Source organism: Trichoderma asperellum, chromosome 5, assembly GCF_020647865.1.
Source record: "Trichoderma asperellum chromosome 5, complete sequence".
NCBI classification, from domain to species: domain Eukaryota; kingdom Fungi; phylum Ascomycota; class Sordariomycetes; order Hypocreales; family Hypocreaceae; genus Trichoderma; species Trichoderma asperellum.
The window spans coordinates 3,283,062-3,307,511 of NC_089419.1; the positions used below are offsets into that span (position 1 = coordinate 3,283,062).

At 52.1% G+C, this 24,450-nt stretch overlaps 8 protein-coding genes across 9 annotated transcripts; 4 read left to right on the forward strand and 4 right to left on the reverse strand.

The window, feature by feature from the left end:
• The first annotated feature begins 931 nt into the window (after positions 1-931).
• On the forward strand, positions 932-4,301 carry TrAFT101_009209 (uncharacterized protein). The gene is made up of 3 exons (XM_066128577.1): positions 932-1,488; positions 1,636-2,190; positions 2,275-4,301. Exons 1-3 carry the CDS (start codon positions 1,387-1,389, stop codon positions 3,088-3,090), a joined length of 1,473 nt encoding a protein of 490 aa, XP_065984697.1. The 5' UTR covers positions 932-1,386; the 3' UTR covers positions 3,091-4,301.
• TrAFT101_009210 (uncharacterized protein) lies at positions 3,192-5,690 on the reverse strand (the record flags this gene model as incomplete). Its single annotated transcript, XM_024907087.2, has 2 exons — positions 3,192-3,202; positions 5,375-5,690. 2 exons carry the CDS (start codon positions 5,688-5,690, stop codon positions 3,192-3,194), a joined length of 327 nt encoding a protein of 108 aa, XP_024755620.2.
• Positions 5,055-8,257, forward strand: TrAFT101_009211 (uncharacterized protein). Its single transcript, XM_066128578.1, has one exon. It carries the CDS (start codon positions 5,816-5,818, stop codon positions 7,922-7,924), a length of 2,109 nt encoding a protein of 702 aa, XP_065984698.1. The 5' UTR covers positions 5,055-5,815; the 3' UTR covers positions 7,925-8,257.
• Positions 8,258-8,741: 484 nt separating this feature from the next.
• TrAFT101_009212 (uncharacterized protein) lies at positions 8,742-12,083 on the forward strand. The gene is made up of 3 exons (XM_024910320.2): positions 8,742-9,964; positions 10,049-11,639; positions 11,733-12,083. The coding sequence occupies exons 1-3, from the start codon at positions 9,765-9,767 to the stop codon at positions 11,757-11,759; spliced, it is 1,818 nt and encodes a 605-aa protein (XP_024755618.1). The 5' UTR covers positions 8,742-9,764; the 3' UTR covers positions 11,760-12,083.
• Positions 12,084-12,206: 123 nt separating this feature from the next.
• TrAFT101_009213 (uncharacterized protein) lies at positions 12,207-17,411 on the reverse strand. 2 transcript variants are annotated; one of them, XM_066128579.1, is made up of 4 exons: positions 17,097-17,411; positions 15,029-17,036; positions 14,401-14,692; positions 12,207-14,334 (listed from the first exon to the last, which is right to left on the reverse strand). In XM_066128579.1, the coding sequence occupies exons 3-4, from the start codon at positions 14,656-14,658 to the stop codon at positions 12,478-12,480; spliced, it is 2,115 nt and encodes a 704-aa protein (XP_065984699.1). In that variant the 5' UTR covers positions 14,659-14,692; positions 15,029-17,036; positions 17,097-17,411; the 3' UTR covers positions 12,207-12,477. The 2 variants fall into 2 exon arrangements, with proteins under 2 accessions (XP_065984699.1, XP_065984700.1); XM_066128580.1 differs by having other exon boundaries at positions 14,401-17,411.
• Positions 17,412-17,716: 305 nt separating this feature from the next.
• TrAFT101_009214 (uncharacterized protein) lies at positions 17,717-18,277 on the forward strand (the record flags this gene model as incomplete). The annotated part of the gene is made up of 1 exon (XM_066128581.1): positions 17,717-18,277. One exon carries the CDS (start codon positions 17,717-17,719, stop codon positions 18,275-18,277), a length of 561 nt encoding a protein of 186 aa, XP_065984701.1.
• A 127-nt stretch (positions 18,278-18,404) lies between these two features.
• TrAFT101_009215 (uncharacterized protein) lies at positions 18,405-20,579 on the reverse strand. The gene is made up of 3 exons (XM_024901300.2): positions 19,917-20,579; positions 18,862-19,845; positions 18,405-18,799 (listed from the first exon to the last, which is right to left on the reverse strand). The coding sequence occupies exons 1-3, from the start codon at positions 20,460-20,462 to the stop codon at positions 18,650-18,652; spliced, it is 1,680 nt and encodes a 559-aa protein (XP_024755614.1). The 5' UTR covers positions 20,463-20,579; the 3' UTR covers positions 18,405-18,649.
• Positions 20,580-20,864: 285 nt separating this feature from the next.
• TrAFT101_009216 (uncharacterized protein) lies at positions 20,865-24,270 on the reverse strand. Its single transcript, XM_024902834.2, has 4 exons — positions 23,745-24,270; positions 23,179-23,361; positions 22,316-23,121; positions 20,865-22,257 (listed from the first exon to the last, which is right to left on the reverse strand). The coding sequence occupies exons 1-4, from the start codon at positions 23,889-23,891 to the stop codon at positions 21,135-21,137; spliced, it is 2,259 nt and encodes a 752-aa protein (XP_024755613.1). The 5' UTR covers positions 23,892-24,270; the 3' UTR covers positions 20,865-21,134.
• Between the last annotated feature and the right edge of the window lie 180 nt (positions 24,271-24,450).

Below are 24,450 nucleotides of genomic sequence, written 5' to 3' on the forward strand. Positions count from 1 at the left end.
TGACTTGCAATATCCGGTCTCGCGTCCAATTAACTTCGGCAATGTCAGATAAGGAATCAGGAGGCACTGCACACATCAGGTGCACCCCAATTACAAGCGCCACCACTTCGAGGACCGCTGCATGCTACTGTAAATATGCGGTGGCAGGGGTCCGACGTCTGCCTCACAGCGCTCCGTGTCTGCTGGAAACTGGCGGCAGGGCTCTGTAGCAACATGCGAGCCCCGCCATCATTACATGGAGCCACTAGATACCTGGTATTGCTAACTGCGCAGCCCGTGCTCTGATCTTCCTCTGTGCTTCCATCTTCCCTTCTCACACAACAGAGTGGGGGTTTTTGCAAGGCTCAAATGAAGAAAGAAAAAAATAAGAAAACTGTAAACCCGCTTTGCAGAAAGTTTCTTCATCATGGTAATTAAACGCAGTCAACAGCAATAAGTTTGAGTTCCACCAAATGCTCATCCATGTCGAGGAAATAACCCAAATAGACCTGGCGTCATGACAGGCCCAGGCCTTGGTAAATTAGCGGGTGGGCCAGGCCTGGAAAGCCCGCCAAACCAACAGAACAAGAGCGGCGGTATGGCCGGGATGCGCAGCCAGATCCTTGACCGCATTGAAGCCAGCAATTAACAGCCCAGCTGCAGACCAAGGTACTGCTACTCTGCTGCTGCGGGCAATCCATGCAATGCTGGCGCAAGCACGCTGCGCCGCCAGGTTCCGGCTACTTGCAGCGCCGCCTGTACATGCGCTGCAGCACCACCACGGCACTGCGCTGCGTCCCCTTTAGCAGCACCACCAGTAGCGCTGCTCGCTAGAAGCCAGAGCGGTTAGCCAGCGGACCAGGCCAGCCAACCACGACGCCTCCTCCAACCTCCATCGCCAACTCGGCCTCTAGCTCGCCTCTCTCCCCCTTCTCCAGCGAGATTGCAACACTCGCAGCATCTTCTTTCGCCTTGCGGCTGGAGCTCCTTGACTTGTCGACGCTCAACTGGTTCTTTGTGGCGTGTGCATTGGCCGGCTTGATTCCCGTTGTGTTGTCAGGAGAGCTTCTTTGTTGCGTGAGATTTAACCTCGGATTCTTTCACTCGTTTATTTGCAGCTGAAAAAAAAAAAAAAAGAAAAGCCAAAAAAAAAGTTACTGCATGTCTCAGGGGATCGCGACAGACCGACTTCACGAATCTTGGTGAACTTGGTGGGCGCGCGAATCAACCACTTTGACCGCCACTACCAACCACTTTCTCCTTCTCAACTCCATATTCGATCTACCATTTTTTTTATCACTGCCGCATCACATTTACTGCACAGCTGTCATTTCTTGACCCGATAACGCATACGCCATATACGCAATAAGAGCAGAGTTGCTGGTATCACTCGGTTCGACTACTGCTATGGCTGCCATTTCAGCGGCTCGGGGCGCTCCCACGGCCCTGACGCCACCGAGCAGCAGCCATGGAGACGAACCATCTTGGAGGTACCGGAACCAACACGAAGTAAGTTTGCGACGACGGCCAAGTTTTCTTTTCTTTCACCGCCACATACCCATCACTTGTGCCATCGCAACGCCTGCATGATATGGTCTGATGGGATCCTTTGGAATGTTGGGGGGGACGTGGACTAACCTAGTTGCTGTCGTTTAGGAGGCCTATGACGAAAATGGTGCTGGATATTACGGCGACGAATATCCTCGCCAGAACGGACACTTCGACTCGAGCTATGACGCAAAGACACGAAAGATGCATTCGGCGGATACTCTATCGAACACCCAGTGGGATGCACATGCCGAGACTGGCGTCCAGTCGCCCGTCGAATTCGACAACATCCGGTCGGATTGGTCGACTGGCGAGCCTGAAACGGATGAGACGACCCGTGGGCGGGCCGATTCTACGGTCACCAGCGAGGTGGAATCCAAATGGATACACCGGGACAAACTGGCACAGATAGAAAGCGAGGAGCTGCAGGCAGCTGGCTTTATCCCCAGGTCACGCGCCCCCAGCAAGCAGCGAAGAGACAAGAGTGCCCGGCGGGGCACCGACGCCGGTGAGCATCTCCGATTGAAGCAAGATCAGGTACCCGAGTCTGGAGAGGCCTCGAAATCTGCTTTGGACCTGAGAACCCCGGAAGAGGCGGCGGATGAACAGGAGAACAACTCTGCGCAAAACGCAAAGGGGGGATCTCGGATACCTGTTCCCAAGGTGAGTCAAGCAACACATGCACCACAGGTGCCATGCCGGGCCAGCATTGGCGTCATCTGTTGACGTGGGCTAATCATTGTACAGACACGCTCCAGGAGTGCCAGTGCCACTCTCAGAGAACTGACCACCAACATCCCTCCCGAGAAGCCTAAGCCGGCGCAGCGCTCTGCTACAGAAACTTCCCCCAAGAAGATTGGAGCCGCTGGCCGCAAGAACTCGGAGCCGGCAAACGCGAAGCCGAAGACGGCGGCTGGTAGACCCAAGACTCGCTCAGGTCCCAGCAAAGATTCTACAACTACACGACCTACTACACGCTCCGGAGAGGCTTCTCTGAGCAGTAGCCGTCAGCCCGAGGGCAACCCACCATGGATGGTTAATAGCTACAATCCCGATCCTCGTCTGCCACCCGAAAAGCAACTCATTCCCACCGTCGCAAGGAGACTTCAGCAAGAGAAGTGGGAGCAAGAGGGCACATTTGGTACTGCTTATGATAAGGACTTCCGACCCTTGAACGACAGCTCGCTGGTGCGAGAGAATTCCATGCCGTTGGGAGAGCGAGAGCCTAAGCAGGAACCTCCAGCTCAAGAGGAGATGGAGATACGAGCACAAACACCCGAAGCAGGGACGTCGGATGAGTGGCCGCTCAAGGCGGAAGCTCCCAAGAGCCCTCCTCAGATGCGGCTGGGCTCATCCTATTCCACGATGCCCAAGATCTCAGACATGCAAACACCAAAGAGCCCTCTCCCTGGCCAACGACCCCCCATGACTCCTCAAGGAACCCAAGGAACAGCTCAGTCTCAGAGCCAGCTCAGCGAGAAGCCCCAGACCCCCCAGAGGATCCCCGATGTTCCCGACGACCAAGACCAGAAAGGCGGCTGCGGCTGCTGCGTCGTCATGTAAATCAGAACTATGCAAGCAAGCACAGCGATGCAGTTTTATTTCTTCTTCTTTCTCTCTCAAAGCAACTGCGAAACTTTTGGCATTCACACATGTTATTATAACTAGGCAACTACTACCAAAGAGCATAAATCAACTAATCCGTACATATCGAGAACACTCTTTTTTCTTCTTTCTTTCTTCAGCATCCTTTCTTCCTTTTTTTTTTTAACGACGTTACGAACTACCCCCAAAAAGCTGTTTGACCTAAGCCGGCAATGTTTTCCTCTTGTTAAACAGCAGCTATCTGTCGGCCAACTGATTACCCAAGCGACTTGATCGATTTTTCCTTTTGTCCCCCCCTTTATTTTTCGCGCAACACCCCTGGTCGAGCCCCGAGCTAGAGTTTTAGAGAGAGCAGCGTACAGCACATGTGTTGAATTTGGGGTCTCTGATCCAACAACGCGAGAGACTGCAGTTAGCCCTCGATGGGCTGTGGATGAAAATATGCGGCAGTTGATGAGAGCAGAGAGCAGAAGACGAAAAAAATACATATATACCATATCGCCTATATACACAAGAGAGGAACCTGCTCGGGGCTACTACCGCATTCTACTACCGCATTCTGTACTTGTTTTATCAAGCAGATTCTGGTTTGATTCCTATGATGGTTTTGACCCGCCAATCTTTATATAATACTCTCTTTTTTTTTTTTCTGTTTTGTTTTTGTATTTTTGCGTTGCGTTGCGTTGCGTTTTTCCTTTACTTTTCCTTTTTGTTTTTGAGTCTTTTCAGTTATTCGTTACAAGAGGCGGCCTTGTTGTTCTTTTCAACCTGTCTTGAATTTTCTCTCGCTTTTATCTTATTGTTACAAGCTTTCTTAAGAGAAGGGTGTTTTGGGCGCTGGAGCTTTTTTGGAGGGAAGGGTGGAAAGGGGGAGGGGAGGGGAGGGAACTTTTTTTTTTGTGATTTTTTTCTTCTTCGCCTTTTTAGGTATTTTCTGAGAAAGACTGAAATCCTCAAATCCTGGAGAAAAGAAGAATGATTTGCCGGTGTGCTCTATGGTGATGTATGTGTCAAGATTGGTGGATTTTATGTGAAAATTTGTAGATTGTCGTTTTTATAGAAATATTCCCTCTTTTTTGCTAAGCGAGCGGGTACTTGGCAGATGAAGTTACTACTGGTAGTATTACATCCAATTTGAGATTCTTCATTATAAGAGATTACCATCTGGCGACACGATAAAAGGGGGGCATTGTGATGAGCAGCCCTGGAAAGCTTAATATGTTTGTAAACAGAAACCGTAAACTCTAGCTGGGATTTTTACGCGTGTTGACAAAGTCAAACTCAACCCTGTCATGGGGGCTGTCGTTTGCTAAGGAGTTCACGGATCAATGACGTTTGTTTACTGACTGCCAATTATCACATCTATTCAATAACGCCTGCTCAATAGCTTTCTTCCCCCCACGCAATGAATTTCTATTCCGGGAGAGACATCAGTGGGACGCGCGTACGGACCAACCTGTCTCAGGATCACACATAAACAGCAGATCGAATGGAAAGCTTCTAGAAACCAGCTGACTCTTTCAGGACTGTCCTACGAAAAAATGAGGCTGGACTTCCTAGACGCGGGTGGACAGGGCGCGCACTAACAGCGGCCACGGGCGTCAATCAGCCCTTTCCTTGGCAGGATTGTAACTGCCGCCTTGGCCTCCAATTCACATGTGGCGTTTTGACGGATACAACGCTGCATCACAAGGACAGTACATCTGAAAAGGACGATTCCGGCGAGGATGAATGATGCCCAGTTTAGGCATCCAGTGAGAGATTTGTGTCTTCTTTTCTTTTCTCCCCCCATCGCTCCCTCTCATGTCGCCTCCCTCTCTTCATGGCTGATTTTATTGGACGAGAGTGAAAGGAGAGAGATTCGACGTAATAATGCCACTCCGGCAGAGGCTGAGCCGCCGCTGAATCAAATCAAGTGAATGATAGGCCCGGCAATGGCGCATTGCTTAAATTTGCGGAGGCGGAGACTCGCCCCCTGCAACAGCTGCAGCATTTCCATTGTTGTAGGGCCGTCAGCAGCCCCTCTCTCGCTCTCCCACCCCCTGGGCAGGCGCCGCGGCACTTGCTGCTCCTCGCCCTGAGACAAGTTTCCAGCTTGTCCAAATTCGTGCTCTGGGGTCACTTTTTTTTTTTTACTTTCTTTTCTTTTTCTTTTCTCCCTCTTTCTCGTCCTCAGTTGGCGGGCGCGTGCTTATTTCTGCGTCTATCCTGCTTTACCCTTGGAGACGTTAATTGTATGTACAGCCCTGCTTCTTTGATCCTCCTTGCAGCTGTTGACGTGTCCCTCTCTCTTGTGCTGCCTTAGTGGCCTGTGGCGTTGTTACCGAATACATATACCCAGGAGTATGCGAGCACAGGGGGCGATAGCCTGCGAGGATACGACGAGCTAAGACGATCGAATCGAAAGTCCCGGACGAAGCAGACTTGCTGAAAATCCTGGCTACAACTACAGCTACAGCGGTAGCAGCAACGACAGCGACGGTGGCGGCAATAGCAACGACAACGGCGATTCCAGCAATAGCAGCAGTAGCGACAGTAACAGCGATTGGCAACGACATCAACAATTCCAGCACTAGCAGCACTAGGAGCCAAACTAAGAAGAAAAAGAAGAGGAAAAGGGGAACGAGCAGAATATGCGGTCGCGGGGCGGCTATCTTATGCTACGAAGACTCGGGATCGGGCGATGGATGTCGTTTATGTACGATGGCATGCAGGGGAGCCCCAAGAGGTAGCAGAGGCGGTGGCAATGAGTGCAACTATACCAGAGGTCGCAGCGGCACCAGGGATCGAAGCTATATCCGATATTGCAGCTGCATCAGGCATTGCAGCTACCAAGCGAACGTGGAAGGTTACGGTACAGGCAAACGACCGCCCCTCGTTTGTTGCCACCATCACAGACCCGTTCCTTGAAGCAGAGTATAAAGATGTGTTTGAAGACTATCTTCGGAATTCGGACCGGCAGCATTGGAGTTTGCAGAGCTTAGAGCTTGAAGATGGCACAGACGACATATCACGCGCGGAAGATAGAATACAGGCGTACGGGGAGATGCTGCTTGGTGAAATAGGCCTGTTTAGACCCGGGCTGCTTCGTGCGGAAATCAAAGAGGTCCAGCTTGTCATTGCTGAACATCATGATCACGCTTCATCCGAAGAGGGGGTGCGTGGAGGCATCCACTGCCTCGCATGGGAACTTCTCGAGTCTGTCAATCATCCGCTGCGGCCGGACTTGCATCTGAAGGTGACCAGAGTGAGCGACTTTGACTTTGCTGGTCAACCACATCGGCCTCTGGGGCCGCCGCGATCGCTATCGAGCGTACAAGGCAGTGTGAACGGGGTCTTTCACGTGCTTCTGGTGATTGCTCGAGACTTTAGTCGCAGGGGTGCAGCTCGTGACCCAGAGCCTGATCTTGCGCAGTGGCCGCTGATGAGCGTGCAGAAAAAGTTAAAGAGCCGGATGCTGCTGGAAGTGGTGCGGCCGGGCAGCATTGAAGAACTGGATGAGCATCTGAAGGTGAGGGCAGGGCACGGGATGGTGTTTAATTTAGTGCACTTTGACCTTCACGGAAGGATCATGCGTGATGAGTATGGCAATCAAGTGCCCGGGCTTCTCTTTGCCAAAGGCTATCAGGCATCCAGCCCTCACAGGCATGCAGTGCCGCCAACGCATCTCGCTAGGGCAACAGATGTTGCCAAAGTGCTGGCGGAATGTCGTGTCGAGAACGTGGTCCTCAACGCGTGCCTCTCGGCCTACAACCGAACGGGGCCGACAACGAATCTGGCACACATCTTCCTCGAACATGGCATTCTCAACGTGTCAGCCATGTGGTTCTATGTGCACTGGAAAACGGTGACGACCTATCTCGGGGCGTTCTATAACGAGCTTCTCATCAAGGGCACTGACTTCCACCTGGCCGCGCAGCGAGGACGAGACGCCATCCGGAAGAACCCCACATGCAGGACGGGAAAAGCGTATGAGGATTCCTTCCTGTGTGTCAATTACACCAGAAAGTTTAGCAGGCTTGGTGCAGTTCAACGAGAGTCAAGCCCGACGCCGTCCACGCACTCTGCAGATTCGTCGACGTCCACTACATCGATGAAGAGCTTCATGAGCGGAAAGTGGCGAGGCTCGCCCCGACTCAGCGACAGTTTTCTCGTTGCAGATGAGCCCATCATGCGATTGGAGCTCCATTTACTGGAGCTGGAGTACAAGCTCATGACGTCTCGGGTTGTGTACGCGAGCGACTTGCGCAAGGCCTCAGACTCGGACCTAAATGTGACCATTGAGAGGATGGTGAGCATGTGGCTGAACACAAACCTGATTGACGAAGTCTTCTATTACAAGGCCAAAGACTTTGCCAAGCCCAGGTTTCTCGCGGGCACGGTTTCGCACCGAGAGAAGCGCACACGGGCATTTAATGGAGGTTACTTGCAGCTGCTCTTCCCGCGGCCGGTACGGGCTCTCCGGCAGACGCTGCACATCATCCGGGATGTGGACCCGGTGGTGGATCCCGGCACGCAGGCCGATCCGCTGGAGAACCAGCGGAACGAAGACCGGCGCGTCCTGGTGGAAAGGGGGTTGCAGAGGTTCGCGGAGCGGCTGCATGAAGAGGGACACAGCTATATGCTGTTCATTGGCAGTCGGGATGCGCAGTGGTGGCGCGAGCACTTACAGCACCTGAGCGGCGAGTGGTGGTTGAACATGGCATGGAAATATACGGTGCATAGCCGATATGTGAGGGATGTGACACTGCTGGCGGGAAATCGAAGGGAGGTCCCGCGGACTCTGCAGTGATATTTCTGACTCAGCGGAAAAGGCGAGCTATCGGTCAGCCGAGGTAGGCTTTTGATCGAGGTTGTGTGGTTGATTCGGGAGGCCCGGCGAGAGCGGGCTTGGCTGACCACCATCCAACTAGGAGAGGCACCAAACCGAATAGTCCGGGAAGGTAAGGTGGCATGATTGTTGTTTTCTTCCAGAGATGATTTGTTGGGAGTGTGTAATTATTTCTTCATATCTTGTACATGGAGCGTTGCATAGGGCATGGACAAAGGAGTCAAAATCTCAAGGGTTCATAATTAGAGCATGGCATGGAGTATAAAGTCAGGTGTTATTTAGTTTTACATGGACTTGAATATAATGTTTAGCATTGTAAAGGCTACTGGCCCTTGCATCCATTACCTCTACTGCATGTTTTACCTTGGTATATTTAGAGCTGCTGCTGCTGCTGCTGCTATTACTGATCAATATTTTCAAGCATAGTTGGAATCGAGATGTATAAGCTTAAATAAATTAATATAAATGGCAGTTAGTGCATTTGGGCCTAGCCAGTTACGTGTATGATAATTATGTAGACTATGTATACACTTCTAACAATCGGTATGTTTTCTGCATGAACACGCTATGGAGCCAATCCGAAGCGCGGATCGCTCTGATTGAATAAGCCATGCATGTCGTACATCACATACATTACATACATGATGCAGGCCAAGACAAGGATGCTTTTAATGGAGAATGGCAGATGCTACATAAAGGGAAAGGGTCTGCCAAAGTCGGGTAAGCATGACTTCATCCTCCGCTGATCTTATTCTCTTCTCCGGCTTTCCACTTTGCGGCTCGGATACTTGTGCTGTTGCGCCTTGCCGAGCTTGCAGACACCAGACGCTGCGACATGCCTCGGACGGTCGGAAGATCCGGCTGGGGATGCCGCTGGATAGGGGTGGTGGTGATGATTCAGCGTAAGGCTGAGGGGTGCGAGTAGCTGCTACTTGGCATGTCGCCGGGGCAGAGGTCGAGTCCGCGGCTCCGGGGGGGATATTCGGGACAGGAGAGCAGCATCCGAGTGGAATATTCTGGCAATCTGGCGAGTGGCTTTTGATAAATGCCCATTATCGAACCATCTTTGGCGACGGTTGGAGCTCGACCGTTTTATATCAAGCCACTCACTCTGCGTGGCTGCAGCTGTCAAAGCACTACAGGCACTATTCGCAAGTACCGGGTACGCAGCATCCTCGATTTCATCGGCGTCGGACGGTGGGGCGTTGCGCGTTAGCGAGGGGAGACAAGTGACGTACTGGTTACTTCGTTCTTTCGCCTTCCCAGCAAAAGGCCGTCTTCTGATTTATGCTTCATTCTAATTTCTCATTCTTCCCTCACACGAATTGATATCGGCTGTCATCGTATTCCTCCTCCCTTATTAGCGAGCGCCCTTTTTTTTTATTCATTCTTTTTTTATTTATTCAGCAAGCAGAAAGAAAAAAAAAAGACCGATACGGGAAAAGCGGACTCGCCGGCGCGGGCAAGCGATATAATTATATCCAAGGACCTCCTAATCTGTTTTACCCTGCGACCTACCTATTCGTATACCTTACCTCTATATCCACCCGCCTCCTGAACAGATTCATTCGACTGCCGCAGAGCAAGGCGAAGCAGAAGAGAAAAAAAAAAAAGGAGGCTTTGATCTCAATTGCTATTTTTGGACCCAGCTTCTCTTGCTGGAGCCGGTGCATCGCGTGCATCCCGCATCTGTTCTATATCTGCAGTCTGCCTGCAACTAGTGCAACCCAGCGCCGGCCTATCAAGGATTTTGTTCTGCACAGCGAATGAGCACATCACAGCGACGCTACTCCGGCGCAACATGAGCTCGACAGACGTCGTGGCCAATGGCCACAGCCACGACTTCGAATACAGCTACAGCGAAGACCAGGTCTTGCGCCCGCGGCCGCGAAAGCCTCTGCATACGCAGGTGTCGCAGCTCTCGGCGGCGTCATCCACCGACGGCGACAGCCAGCACCTGAGCTTGCCGAGCGAGAATGGCGCGGGGAGTGCCACCACGAGGCGAGTCTTTTTTTTTTTTTTTTTTTGCAGATGAAATGTCTTACTTTGTGGCCAAAGCTAACAATTCTTATTTCTCAAAAACAGCGGCCGCTCAACCCCCGTCCCAGACAACGCTCCGCCATCGACAAAATCGCTTTCTTCTGCGCGCAAGCAGGTTCGCGCCGAGCACCACCGCCGCATCTTCCCTACCATCGAGTTCTCCTCGCGCGTCTCCCACTTCGACCCCGAGAGCGACTACCGCGATTTCCATGGCTTCTTCAATCTCTTCTGGATCGGCCTCGCCATCATGGGCATCACCACCATGCTGCGCAACATGAAGGATACGGGATATCCCATGCGCGTGCAGATCTGGGGCCTGTTTGCCGATAAGCTGTGGCACCTGGCCGTTGCCGACTTCCTCATGGTCGCCAGCACGGCCGTCAGCTTGCCGCTGCACCGCTGGGTCAGGACCATGCCCAGGGGAGGTGTCTGGGGCTGGAGCAGAGGCGGCATGGCCATCCAGAGCATCTACCAGGTCTTCTGGCTGGCGCTCTGGATCGGTGTGCCCTTTTGGCTGGAGTGGACGTGGACGGCGCAAGTCTGTCTCCTGCTGCACACCATGGTTCTGCTCATGAAGATGCACTCGTACGCCTTCTACAACGGCCACCTCTCCGAGACCGAAAAGCGCCTCCGCAGCCTCGACGAGCCAAACGCTTCCAGACAAGATCGCAGCCCTGCCTACGTCTATCCGAGCGCCGACCACCGCAAGGGCAGCGTGTCCGGAATCCCCATGCCTCGTCCCGCGGAGCCCACCATCTACCAGGAAGACAAGAAGGACAGGAAGGCGAAGAAGCAGCAGCAGCAGAACGGCGTAAACGGCACAAACGGCCACCTTCACGCGGATCACGAGCCCACCAGCGCCGACGAGATTGACGAGCTGCGCGAGGACCTCGCCCGTGAGCTTACGAGCCCCATTGGCAACGTCACGTACCCGCGCAACCTCACCTGGCCCAACTACATCGACTTCCTGTGCTGCCCGACGCTCTGCTACGAGATCGAGTACCCCCGCAACGCCACCATCAACTGGACCTCGCTCATCTCCAAGATCATCGCCACCTTTGGGTGCATCTTCCTCCTGACAATCACCTCCGAGGAGTACATCCTCCCCGTCCTCGTCGACGCCTCGCACCGCCTTGAAGCCGCCTCCGCCTCCTCCTCCGTCGTCCTCGAATCATGCCTCATCCTCGCCGAGACAATCTCCTGGCTGCTCTTCCCCTTCATGCTCACCTTCCTCCTCGTCTTCCTCGTCATCTTCGAGTACGTCCTCGGCGCCTTTGCCGAAATCACCCGCTTCGCCGACCACCACTTCTACGCCGACTGGTGGAACTCAACCGACTGGATGGAGTTTTCGCGCGAGTGGAACGTCCCCGTCTACTCCTTCTTGCGCCGCCACGTCTACAGCGCCTCGCGCCCGCACACGGGCAAGGCCTTTGCCACATTCATCACCTTCCTCATCTCTGCCGTCGGGCACGAGATTGTCATGGCCTGCATCACAAAGAAGATTCGCGGCTATGGCTTCATTTGTCAGATGCTGCAGCTGCCTATTGTCATGCTGCAGCGCACCAAATGGGTCAGGGGCCGCAAGACGCTCAATAATGTCTGTTTTTGGTGCTCTATGATTTTGGGCCTTAGCTTGGTGAGTAAAAAACTACTTCTCCTCCTCTCTCTTCTCTCTCTCTATATATAACATATGTAAATGAATGTTTGTTGACTAACTGACATGAAATAGATTTGCGCGCTCTACGTTCTCGTATAAAAAACATAATACCCCTTGTGGGCGGACTCATCATCACACACACTCTTTAGCATGTTTCCTTGCATATCTTCATTTTTTTTTTCCGTTTAAAGTTACATAGCATACATCATCCAGACTGGCTTTGGACTTTTGTTTTGTTTCTTTTTTTTTTTTTTTTCCTTTGTATTAATCAAATCAATAAATGGGCAGGTTGACTTGTGTTTTTTTTTTTTTTTTGCGCTTGGATAAGTAGAAATATCTTATTGGCAACATGGTTTCCTGTTACTTATAGCATCAATATATCTACGTCTCACGATGGCTACTACTCCATATTTTGATATTGGCCATTTTGTTCAACCACAAAAGTCCACTGAATATAAATTGAATGAACTAAAAACCTTTTAATATACTACGTCTACGTCATCACAAAGTTGTAACACATCTACGTCACCGGCACAAGAGGCAAGATTATATGATTGCATTCCATTTATTCATTTCTCGTAGAGATGACTATATTACTCCGTCCCTCGCCTCTCTTGGAGGGGATATCAAGGGGATTATAGGGTAAACGCAACTCTGGGTCCGTTAAACCTAGGACCTCCTAAAGTAGTAGACAAAGGAAAATAAAATAAAAACCACGTCCAGACCATATTTGCTCTAAAACCATTCAACTCCATGATGATAAATCAAACTTTTTGTCCCTGTATCCCGAATTCTTGATCCATGACAAAAGGGTCGTTTAGTCGACCTCCTCCATGGCGCTGTCGCCGGTCTCGACGGCAGGGGTCTCCTCGGCGGGAGCGGCCTCAGCAGGGGCGGAGTCATCCTCCTCAATGTTCAGGCCGAGCTGGACAAGCTTGTGGATGCGCTCAGCGAAGCCGGCGGGCTCATCAATGGTGAAGCCAGAGACGAGCAGGGAGGTCTCGAACAGAAGCTGGACAATGGACTTGACGGTGCGGTCGTTCTCGCCGTCAGCCTCGACCTTCTTCTTGAGCTCCTGGATGATAGGAGACTTGGGAGAGATCTCAAAGGTCTTCTTGGAGGACATGTAGCTGGACATGGAGGTGTCACGGAGAGCCTGGGCCTTCATGATACGCTCCATGTTGGCAGACCAACCGAACTGGCCGGTACGGATGGCGCAAGGGGAGAGGCCGAGCTTGTCGCTGACAACAACCTTCTCGACCTTGTCGCCGAGGACGTTCTTGAGAGCCTTGGCAACGTTCTCGTACTCCTTCTCCTCCTGCTCACGGGCCTTCTTCTCCTCCTCGGTCTCCTCAAGCTCGAAGTCCTTGGTGATATCAACGAGCTTCTTGTCCTCGAACTCCTTGAGCTGAGTCATAGCGTACTCGTCAATGGGGTCAACGAGGAAGAGAACCTCGAAGCCCTTGGCCTTGAGGGCGTCAAGGAAGGGAGACTTCTGGACAGCCTTGAGGGACTCGCCAGTGATGTAGTAGATGTTCTTCTGGTGCTCGGGCATGCGAGTGACGTAGTCGGTGAGGGAGGTCAGCTCATCGCCAGACTTGGTGGAGTTGAAGCGGAGGAGCTTGGCTAGGATGCCACGGTTCTGAGAGTCCTCGTGGATACCCAGCTTGAGGTTCTTGGAGAAGGCGCTGTAGAACTTGTCGAACTGCTCCTTGTCCTCGGCAATCTCCTGGAAGAGCTCAAGAGCCTTCTTGACAATGTTCTTCTTGATGACCTTCATGATCTTGTTCTGCTGGAGAGTCTCACGAGACAGGTTGAGAGGGAGATCCTCAGAGTCGACAACACCCTTGATGAAGCCCAGCCACTCGGGAATGAGCTCGGTGGCGTCATCGGTGATGAAGACACGGCGGACGTACAGCTTGATGTTGTTCTTGGTCTTCTTGGTCTCGAACAGGTCGAAGGGAGCACGCTTGGGGACGAAGAGGATGGCACGGAACTCGAGCTGACCCTCAACGGAGAAGTGCTTGACACCAAGGTGGTCCTCCCAGTCGTTGGAGAGGGACTTGTAGAAGGAAGCATACTCCTCCTGGGTGATGTCCTGGGGGTTGCGAGTCCAGATGGGCTTCTGCTTGTTGAGCTCCTCCTCCTCGATGGTGGTCTCCTTGACCTTCTTGGTCTTGGGCTTCTTCTCCTTGTCCTCCTCCTCATCAACCTCCTCAATCTTGGGCTTCTTGTCATCGCCCTCCTCCTCCTTGACCTCCTCAACCTCAGCATCCTCATCAGGGACCTCCTTCTCGGTCTCCTTGGTGACGTGGAGGTAGATGGGGTAGCTGATGAACTCGGAGTGCTTCTTGATGACCTCCTTGATGCGGCTCTCGTTCAGGTAGTCAGCCTGCTCGTCCTTGAGGTGGAGGACAATGGCGGTACCACGGCCGAGCTGCTCGCCCTCGGTGTCGGCGGTGATGTTGAAGGTACCACCGGCGCTGGACTCCCAGATGTACTGCTCGTCATCGTTGTGCTTGGAGATGACGCTGACACGGTCGGCGACCAGGTAGGCGGAGTAGAAACCAACACCGAACTGACCAATCATGGAAACATCGGCACCAGCGGTGAGGGCCTCCATGAACTGCTTGGTACCGGAGCGGGCAATAGTACCCAGGTTGTTGACAAGGTCCTAGCGTTGTATGTTAGCAAATATGTTGCGGTGCGTGTAATGAGATTTGGAGAATTCAAAACTTACAGCCTTGGTCATACCGATACCGGTATCACGGATAGTGAGGGTCTTGGCCTCCTTGTTGGGGATGATGTCAATGCGCAGGTCCTTGCCAGAGTCGAGCTGGCTGGGGTCGGACAGCGACTTGTAGCGGATCTTGTCCAAGGCATCGGAGGCGTTGGAGACAAGTTCTCGCAGGAAGATCTCCTTGTTGGAGTAGACGGTGTTGATGATGAGGGAGAGGAGCTGAGAGATCTCAGCCTGGAACTCGAAAGTCTCAGACATGATTGCGGCGGGTATCAACGGAAAACTTGAGAATCTGAATCGAGGATGGATGTTAGTTTACTGTTATCTGAGCAATTCCAAGTCTTTCTTGGAGGGGTTGCTGGTAGAAAAGATGACTGGGAAAGCGGAAAAGAGGCAGAGAAGGAGAAAACGAAACACGGTCCTAGATCAGCTTGATCTTGGATTTGCAAAATCCCAAAAGATTGAAATCTTCTCTCAATCAAGAATATGCAACACGCCCGATCAAGAATCCCAGGCAAGGCTGAAAGCTCTCGTTTTCTCCCAAAAATGGCGGGGTGATAAGGGGACAAAAAAAAAGCACGGGCTCGAAGGGGAAAGTGGGATGATAAGATTGCCGGCTACTACTAACCTTGATGGTTAAAAGAAAAAGACGGGCTCAGCTGAGAACAAACGGATCTCGAGCACTGGAAGGGGGTATTGCGGAGAGAAAAAAGTTGTTTGTCAAACAGAAAAAAGAAGAGAATGGATGGAGAGGAAAGAGAGGAAGAGAAGGAGGAGGAGCAGCCGCAGTCCTAATAAAAAAGGCTGCCAGTTGCTCGCTCGCCTATCCAGAGATTCCATGAGATTCTATGGTCGGTGCCCGTCGCCTGCGGGGCGCTGATTGGCCACGCCGCCTGCTGGAGCCTTCTAGACAGCCCGAGCCGAGTCTCAGAAGGGACCAGAAAAAAAATTAATTGGGCTTTTCTTTCGTTGAGGCGGCACAAGGCAGCGACCCCTCCAGGCCCGTTTTGCGCTTAGTGAGGGGAGGGCGGCGGCGACTGCTGGAGCATGCTAGCACCGGCGCTGTGCTGCCATTGTGTTTTGGTTCTTTGCGATTCTGTCCACCAGGGTGTTTTGATGCATCTGCTTTGACTCTTTGTTTACTCTGTTACGCAGTTACTGGCTTATTCCCTCTATTCTCTTCTTTCATCAGGCGTAAATCACAAAGAACCGGGATTCCATGACGTTTTCGATACATTCCTACTGCCTGCTTCTCTCCACGCCCCATGTCTTGTCCACCTGCTCTGCTAGAAGCTTCCAATGTCCCGTCCGTCTCATCCCTTCACCTCCGACGAGGCTGACGATGAGGGGAAACAGCCCAGCCGCAGGGCCCCCCCATTCCCCCTCCAGGTGCAACTGGGCACCGCTGCAGCGACCCGACAGGGGCAACGACGGTCGCTCTGCGCCACTGAAAAAACTCAGCCCAGCCTATCTTATCGAGAAGTGCCACTGGCGGAGCTAAACATCCCACCTGCAGTAATCTAGCATGTGTCTGGCTTGCCGCTAGTCTGCCAGTGCCTTGCTGTCGCCTTGCCGTCGCCTCTGACTAGCCGAGTTGGAGGCAACTCGAAGGCAATAGAAGTGTGCTGAGGCGATTCTGATACCTAGCCTGAAGCCTGCAGCGATGCACCAGGCATGCTCCAGCTCAAGCAAGAAGCCAATAGACGCGATCGTCAGGGCCGCTGGGGGTTTTGCTTAGCGCCCATCCACTGTATCCGCCTAGCAGGCAGCTGTAACCCCCGCCATGGCTGCGTTCTGGAGACCCCTCCCTTGCACACATGTGAGTCGGCCCCTTGTGATACCTCTGAAAGACAAGACATGGATGCCATTCACGCATCCGATCCGACGCCTTGCATTTGTCTCGTTACATGTAATCTTACAGTCCATCTATCCGTTTCTATCCAATTCCTTTGTACTCGCTTTTCATGCAGCAAACCCCGGCCCTTTGTCTCGCGTCACCTTCAGCCCTCAGTCTTGCAAAATGACCCTCCCAACCTGGCGATACTTTCGATCCGCATATGACAGCCCAAATTTGTTCACATGGCTCCCGGATATCAGTTCCACGACCTCTCCCACGACAATGACATGATCCCTCACTCTCATTAGTCCCCTCGTCGGCTCGTCAGGTAATAGTCTACACCTGAGCGCGTACATGACTCCCTCTTCCTTTAGTAGAGGAGCTCCGTCTGTCTTGTCTGTGTCGTATTCTATCCCTTTAAACACGTCGTCCGTGTTTCCTTTTGTGAATCTATCCGCTACTTCCACGCCCAATTCGTCCCCTGACATGACGTGTATATTGAAATGACGACTCGCTATTATGGCGTCTAGTGTTCGACTTGGTGTGGCAATGTTGAAAGATATTAATGGAGTTGGAGAAAGAGTGAGGGAAGTGAATGATGACATGGTCATTGCCCTTGGCGTTTCTCCGTGTGTCGATGTACAGACAACGACGGAGTGCGGTAATAGTCGCATAACAGAGCGTATTTGTTCTGGGAGATCGGCTGGAGAGGTAGGGTCTGCGGTCGGAGGTATAGGAGGCGAAGTATGCCATGAATGAGGGCCATGGCTCGTGTGTTGGAAGCTCGCCTTATTTTCACCTGTTGCGGTTGTTGTTTAGCAGAGCGGAACGTCAGTATAATCAAGTTCCGGATTCTCACGTGTAGTAGTATCTTGTGCGGCTGGGCTCGACCTTTCAGCCGTTCGAGATGGCCGCACACCCGTCGCATATTCCCCTAGGGATATCGCATGGCCCACAACATCATGAACGCCTCTCATCAGCCGTAGAGCCCAGAATCCTCTTCTTTGCACGTTCCAGGCATCTCCCAAGCCGCGGCTCACATTCCGACTTGCGCCGCAGCATCCAAGCTGCGACAGCTGTCGCACCGCCCTAGCAGCCCTCATCGAATCCCATACGGTATTGAGGCTTATTCTTCCTTTATTCAGACGTACAAATAAACCTAATTGAAGAATAAATTTTCGAGGATAAAGGAAAATATGCAAAGCTAGTAGCAGTAGCTGGTCTCTCTTTCGCTTGACGTTCCGGCACTGCAAGACCAATTCCTTATCGATAAGCACCGTTCACTGTGCCGCCACTACGGCAAGCGGGCCGGAAATTTTGCGACACCAGCACCAGCAAGATCACCACATGCGACATTGATACCAAAAAAGCTCGCGAAAAAGCCCGAAACAGCAGCACCGCCAATTCTCCTCAATTGAACGACACTATACTCTAAATCAAACAAACAAAACACAAGCACAAAGAATCAAAACCGCCAAAATGGGGAAAATCCCCACCCCCGCCGCCGCCGGCCTCCTCTCCTCCTCTCCCCTCCGCCCATCGTCCACAACCTCAAGCTTCTCAGCCCACAGCAGCTGCCTCCGCACGCAAACCCGACACGCGACCTTCATCCCCCGACCAAGAAGGCCCTACACCTTCACGCAGCTCATCCAGCTCTCCGACGGATCCACCTACACCGCCCGGACAACCTCCCCGCTGCCGCTGTACCGCGCCGCCAAGGACACGCGCAACACGCTCCTGTGGCAGCCCAGCGAGAAGAGCTTGCGAAACGTCGAGCTCGACGAGGCCGGTAAGCTGGCTGCCTTCAGAGAGAGATTCGGAAGGGCGTACGATGCTGCCGCGCAGGCTGTAGAGGGCGAGGCAAAGGGCGATGAGGCTGCTGCTGCTGCTGCGGCGGCGGCGAAGGAGCAGGCGGCGGCCAAAGCTGCCGAGGAGGATGCTGGATTGAACTTTGAGGATCTGCTGGCGGAATACTCGCCGCAGGATACGAGCGCATTGAAAGATTCAGGTCCGAAGAAGGCCCCCACGCGAAGAAAGTAATGAATGTGTTATGATATGAGGGGAAAGAAAGGAGAAAAGATGTATTATATATTTTGTACGAATGGCAGATGGAAAAGGCTAGGCGCAGACAACTTCACAAAAATGGAGAGATATGGAAAGGCAATAGACGGAGGAGAGAAACCGCATTGGATTAGAGAATCGACTCTGTTCAAATATGTACAGCACTTTGAGCCTGGCGGCCTGCAATGATATAACAAAAAAGGGATGCATCTCCGAATTTTGAAACGAATATGAATAGTAGCGCACTCCCGCTTCCTCCCTCCCGCTTTCTACCCCCCGCTTAATTTGACCATTTCTCTCATAATCGTAGTACACTCCTGGGGATAGACTATTACAATATCAAACTAGCTCTTAGTCCGAATCCTCATCTATAGTAGCCCGGGCACGATCAATGGCGGTGTTGCCGGGAGGCTTCGTCTGATAGACGGGTGGCCTGTAGAAAGCAGATTCATCATCTTGAGCATCTAGCTGCATTAGGAATGTCTCCCACTTCTCAATCAACTACACGCTTGTTAGCAAAATCTTGGAAAAAACACGTTGTAGAACAAATATCATTCACTTACTTCCTTCTGTGCTTCAACAGCGCCCTCGAGGAACGTCTCGACACCGCTCTTGAAATCCTCCACCTTCTCCTTCTCGAACCGATCCAGCTCAGCCCTCATGGAGCGGCCCATGTCCTCAAACAGCAGCCGCGCTTGATGAACCTTTCTCTCCGATTCCTGCACCTCGGCATTCATCTGGTTGAGTCGGTCTTGCTGGCTCTTACCCTGTCGAAGCAGCTTGTCTTGTGTAGTCTTCTTCTTCTGGAGCTCCGACTCAGCTGAATGCCAGGCGTAGAAGCCCTTTTGGCGCTGGCTGAATGCCTGCTTGATTGACCCGATGAGACGAATGTACTCATCAATGATGATTCCAAACGTTAGGACGTCCTGTTGGGCCTGGCGATCATACACATCGCGGATGGTAAGCTGGAGGTCAGAGAGGGCGTCCAGGGGACCAGAGAGTGAGGGCGAAAGCTCAACAGTAGACAGCGCATGGAGAGAGGCAGAAAAATCAGCCGCAGCCTCTGCCATCATCTTTCTCTGGCTAACCATGGCATCCATTGCCTTCAGCAGACCCTTTAGCTGATTCTCTAAGGCGTCAAGGTACACTTTGCGATCATGGAACCAATCGTCTTGCTCCACAAATTTGCTTCCTCCTCCGACGTTGATGCCCAAGGATCCCAATACTCCCTTACTCTCAGTGGGCAGTGGCTCTCGTCTTTCTTTGTGTTTAATGTCAACATTAAACGCCTCACTCTCCAAGAACAGCTTTAGATCAGCGTCATGCTGAAGAACAGGGTGCGCTGCAGTCTTGTTGAGCATCTTCTCCAGCGCAGCTCTTCTGCTTTCGACAAAGTTGCTGTCGAAACGGCCAACAGCCTGCTTCTCAGGAGGTGGCGGCACCACATATCCGGGGTTGTTTCCATGCAAGGTATTATAGAGCCATAAGAAGTCTCGGTATCGACGCTTGACTTCAAATTCGGGCTGCTTGTATGCTCTGGAAGTGGTCTGATAAAGAAGAGTTTATTTTAGCTGAGGCGATTCTTCGCCCGTTAAAGGAGAGACCAGGGATTACTGACCTTGGTTCTCACAGAGTACACAATATGAGAGCTCGTTAAATCTCCAATCTTCACTGGATCTCCAACCGTGATATAGAACGTTGGCTTCGATGCCTCCTCCACGCTCACGCTCGGCTGCGTGTTGCTCCGTATACTACTCGGTCTCGCAGCATCTACCGGAGGTGGTACTCTCGGGCCTCTCGGGCCGTCCAAGTCGTCATCGTCGTCAACATGGTGAGGGTCGGCAATCCTTCTCGCCGCCTGCTGTTGCTGAAGCGGCGCCATCGTCGTCCTGATCACCATCTGCTCCTTCTGAGGCGGCACCGGCGGGGCATCCAGCGCAGCGGCATCCTGGGCTGGTCCAGCGCTCAGAGGGCCGAGGGGATCGTCGACAGCTTCTAGCTTAGTAGGCTGGGCGACGATGCGGCGAGGAGCGCGCGAGGGTCGAGGCGCTGACGAGGTCGAGGCCTGTGATGTCGCTGGCGGGGAAGCAACGGGCTCGCTCTCGGCAGGCGGCTCAGGGGGGGTCTGGCTGGAATCAGCCCATGGCGATTCTTCGACGTCCATTGCGATGCGGGGATTTGTCACTACGGGTGCGACGGGCCAGGTTTTGGCGGAGCGAGTTGAGGAATTGGACGCTGGCGTGGAGCTGCGAAGAAGGACAGAGCAGCTTGCTCGACGCAGAGTGGCGTAGAGCGATTGGGGACTACCGGTGCCCGGCTAGCGCCTGTTCAACGTCAGCGGTTGCGTACCTGTACGAGGCTGCCACCAGCTGCCTGCTAGTGAGCTCCCCCACCAGCACTTCAGCAAAGGCCTCAGCCTCGAGGTATTCATTTGCTGCATTCAGCACCTACCCAGTATGTACTCTGCAACATCAGTCCCTATTTTGTGCCCTGGTGCCGCCGAATTGAAAAAGAGCTCACAGAGCAATATGAATGCTAATATATGGATATTATTATGCATGAGAAGGAAAGAAATAATAGATATTAGATTCTCATTCTATCGTTATTCCCTATAACAAACAAAACCAAGAAATTCAAACACCAATTCCAAGTCTGTCCTCATAGCACGCATTAAATCGCCCCTTCCAATAGTCCTATATCCATTTGTAAGTGCTTAGTTTCCGTGATACATTTTATTATTCCCCTAATCAGAGCTGTATGCTTGATTATCCATTTGCTGGCTATTTGCTTCACTCGTCGCGGTCAAATCGATGAAACCCCTAAACCCCTCGCGGATCTATCGGTCAGGGTCGTAGCATCCGCCAGCTATAACGAGATTCATTCGAGTGAATTTGACTTTGGTCACGGGCGTCTTCTTTGTTGGGAAAGCCGAGATTTGATCGGGAGTTATCATCACTTCCTTGCTCTTCTTCTTGGTGCCGGTGGTCGCACCTGTAGCAGCGGACTGACCCGAGGCTCCCGCGTTGATCCGTGATGCCTCACCGTTGGGACCGTTGATAGCTATATCTGTGCCCGCAGTTGCAGCCTCGAGACCGGCTTGTTGAGCTGCTTTATGAGGATCCGCCGGCGATTCGACGTCCCACAATCGAACAGTGCCATCTTGGCCGCCGGATGCGAGAACGTTGGATTCAACGCTAAAACTGAGCGACCAGATACCTCCTTTCCCGTGCCCACGAGAACGCTTGATGCGGGTTCCCTTGACCAGATCCCAGAAGAAAATGTTGCCGGCAATATCTGCACTGGCCAAGATCTTACCGTTGGGAGCACATTCTAGAGCGCTTATGTACTCTGTGTGGCCCGTGAATACTCTTACGCAGGCACCAGTAGTTACTGACCACATGCGGATTGACTTGTCCGTCTCATCTGAGGCTGAAAAGACGTACATACCGTTGGGGTGCCATACAATGGCCGAGATGGCGGTATCGTGGCCGACAAGAAGCCGCTGGGGTGACGCGTGATCCTGCATCCAAACTCGAACAACCTTGTCATAGCCACCGGTCAAGAAGTAATGTCCGTGAGGGCTCCATTGCGCCCTATAGACAGGCCCATCGTGTGACTTGTACACACATAAGCAGGTCCAGGATTCCAAGGACCAGAGCCGTATTTGTCCGTCTCCTGAACATGACAGCAGTAATTTTGGTCGCCCATCAATGGCTACATTTTGTCGACCTTCATCGCCAAAGAGTTTTTGAGGGGGTCCCGAGGCTGAGTCTGAAAACGAAATATCGTATACGGGCCCAAAGTGTCCAATAAGTTTTCGGCTGTTGAACTTAGTGCCCTTTTCGTGAGCATTTGAGCTGGGGAGGGCTTTGCCGTCGAGGGACCAAACGCGGATGTAGGATTCACTGGTACCAACAGCTGCTAGTTGTCCATCATCAGAAAATTCCATGCATGAAACGCTATCTCATGGTTAGTCTATGCGCCTTTCTTAGATGCTTGGAGAGCAAAGTTACTTACCTTCCAAAGGTGTTGTGGAACGTAAACATGCAAGCGCTTACGGGGACACCGACGCCGCCTGTTCGCCCTTCGATCTTGAATCTGTCCCTGTTCTCTCGCAGCTTTTGCATCTCAAGCATGATATCACGTGGTCGAGACGGCGGCAGAGGTAGGTCTGATCTGTTTGGAGCATCTGCACTCTCTTCCCTCTTAATCTTCCGATCAAGTTCTTCTATCAGGCTAGCCCCACCGGGGGGTGGCGGAACTCGCCGCTCCTCGTCTTCGATTTCAGCGCGGACGTCGTCGCGGAGATCTGCATCCATTGGTAGAGGGCCGAGGCTAAGGGGCGCTGCCGGATCCAAAATATCCTTGTTAGACAATCCGATGTTGACTCCAGGAATGCCTTCTCTGGCGTCGATCTCTTCGATTTCTAGACTCTTGGACTTTCTAAAAACCGCCTCAAAGCTGAAGGGGGTAATCGGTCCACGAGCAGTTGAATCGACTTGACAATACGAGACAAGAAGCTGTCGGATAACAGAGCCGCCGTGATCAGACTCTCGCTCAAGAAAGTTAAAAAGGTCGCCAGTCGCATGTTGATTCAAGGGAATGCGATACTTGTTTTCCTTGTACAATTTGGTAACAGGGTTCTCGTTTACATGCTGGGGGAGTGTAATTGTTGCGAATATTTTTAGATCATCAGCGTGTGATGCTTGAAAATGTTGGCCGATGTCTCTCAGAAATAGTTTACCCTCTTCCGTGTACCCATTTCCGACTAGCTCGATGAAGGAATATACGAATGTAGGCCAGAGAAGTTTGGATAGCTCAAACTGTATACAATGTTTTTAGTAGGTGGCAATGGGCCGCTGGTCGGGAGCATTACTGACTTTGTAGATTTCAAGATTATTTTCAACCCAATCCCTTAATAATCGGAACGCTCTGGAATACTTTTTGGGACCCAAGTTTGCTAGTTGTTGAACTGGTTTACCGTCATTGCCAAGATGTTTTGACTCTTGTCGGAAAACTTCTTCTGTCCTATTGAACCCCCTTTTGAGAAGGTAGTCCGTGACCTAGTAAGATATCGTTAGCCAAGATGTCTTGGACATTCCAGAAACACAAATAATAGGCCGAAGAAATAAAAGACGGAGATGAGGGGATGGGGGTTCAGGGGTAACGGAAAATGAACGCAGCAGCCATCTTGGAAAGCTTGTGCTAGCCAGAAAGATTCTGACCAAGTCTTAGAGGACAGTGAGTGGTGTGCCATGATGTGGCATCATCATATAGCCAGAAGCGGTGAAGGTACTGGCGACAAATGGAGGGCTACAGGCACCTCAACACAAATAAGATGAACACTGATATTAGATGGAGAGTGAAGATATGTTCGTCTCGTGCCAAGATGGCCTTGAGACCTCGAAAAGAGCAAAGGCTTGACGCTTGATAAAGCACCACGTACAATCTGGTTAAGATTCTGATTTGACATTGCCCCTCCAGTCGTGCCGGTTGTGGTGGTTGCGGCAGGCGGGCCAGCTGGCGACGTTGCTGGTTGTCCTCCATACGAGTTGGCCGCACCAGCTCCCTGGGCTGGTACTTGAGCTGCCATCGTGAGAAGAGAGAGCAGACGCCGCTGTTATATAGACAGAAATGAAGACGGTTTGGTGTGCCTTCAGAAATACCCAGTCTCAAGGTGACAGTATCATATCAGATCCTTGAAAAGCGCGAGGTGGAGCGAAGCGCAAATTGTGGCAGCACGTCCAAGTGAGATGAGCTATGCCTGATTCTCACGTTCTTGATCGTGTGGCGGTATGTTGATTGGGGTTTCTCTGGACAGGCGCTCAATGAGACACGCCAAGATCGCGAATTCCGCCTGGTATGTCGTTTACGTGGATTTTGGTGATAAATTGGACTCTGCAGACGACCAAAAAGGCACTTTCTGTGATGATTAGATTGTTGGGCTTAATGTGAAAGCATTAGAGTTTAGGTGACGGGGAGAAATCGCGAATCGCTGGTGGGAGCGGGATAGCCGATGTTTAAGCGGCGCCTCTCTCAGATGCTGCTCAGCTGCAGCAAACGGAGGGCATGACCCATTTGTTTGCATAGAATTTCTCATGAATGTGATAGATATAGCATTATTTCGAATAATCCAAGGCATTATCGCCTTT

What these genes read in the sequence shown, in the direction of transcription:
- TrAFT101_009209 (XM_066128577.1), top strand. Translation starts at nt 1,387, where the DNA reads ATGGCTGCCATTTCAGCGGCTCGGGGCGCTCCCACGGCCCTGACGCCA. An exon ending in GGTACCGGAACCAACACGAA is followed by an intron (nt 1,489 to 1,635) that starts GTAAGTTTGCGA and finishes GCTGTCGTTTAG; the next exon opens with GAGGCCTATGACGAAAATGG. An exon ending in CTCGGATACCTGTTCCCAAG is followed by an intron (nt 2,191 to 2,274) that starts GTGAGTCAAGCA and finishes ATCATTGTACAG; the next exon opens with ACACGCTCCAGGAGTGCCAG.
- TrAFT101_009211 (XM_066128578.1), top strand. Translation starts at nt 5,816, where the DNA reads ATGGATGTCGTTTATGTACGATGGCATGCAGGGGAGCCCCAAGAGGTA.
- TrAFT101_009212 (XM_024910320.2), top strand. Translation starts at nt 9,765, where the DNA reads ATGAGCTCGACAGACGTCGTGGCCAATGGCCACAGCCACGACTTCGAA. An exon ending in GCGGGGAGTGCCACCACGAG is followed by an intron (nt 9,965 to 10,048) that starts GCGAGTCTTTTT and finishes TCTCAAAAACAG; the next exon opens with CGGCCGCTCAACCCCCGTCC. An exon ending in TGATTTTGGGCCTTAGCTTG is followed by an intron (nt 11,640 to 11,732) that starts GTGAGTAAAAAA and finishes GACATGAAATAG; the next exon opens with ATTTGCGCGCTCTACGTTCT.
- TrAFT101_009213 (XM_066128579.1), bottom strand. Translation starts at nt 14,658, where the DNA reads ATGTCTGAGACTTTCGAGTTCCAGGCTGAGATCTCTCAGCTCCTCTCC. An exon ending in GTATCGGTATGACCAAGGCT is followed by an intron (nt 14,335 to 14,400) that starts GTAAGTTTTGAA and finishes ATACAACGCTAG; the next exon opens with GACCTTGTCAACAACCTGGG.
- TrAFT101_009215 (XM_024901300.2), bottom strand. Translation starts at nt 20,462, where the DNA reads ATGGACGTCGAAGAATCGCCATGGGCTGATTCCAGCCAGACCCCCCCT. An exon ending in TGTACTCTGTGAGAACCAAG is followed by an intron (nt 19,846 to 19,916) that starts GTCAGTAATCCC and finishes CTTCTTTATCAG; the next exon opens with ACCACTTCCAGAGCATACAA. An exon ending in CTGTTGAAGCACAGAAGGAA is followed by an intron (nt 18,800 to 18,861) that starts GTAAGTGAATGA and finishes ACAAGCGTGTAG; the next exon opens with TTGATTGAGAAGTGGGAGAC.
- TrAFT101_009216 (XM_024902834.2), bottom strand. Translation starts at nt 23,891, where the DNA reads ATGGCAGCTCAAGTACCAGCCCAGGGAGCTGGTGCGGCCAACTCGTAT. An exon ending in ATCAGAATCTTAACCAGATT is followed by an intron (nt 23,362 to 23,744) that starts GTACGTGGTGCT and finishes ATATCTTACTAG; the next exon opens with GTCACGGACTACCTTCTCAA. An exon ending in ATAATCTTGAAATCTACAAA is followed by an intron (nt 23,122 to 23,178) that starts GTCAGTAATGCT and finishes CATTGTATACAG; the next exon opens with TTTGAGCTATCCAAACTTCT.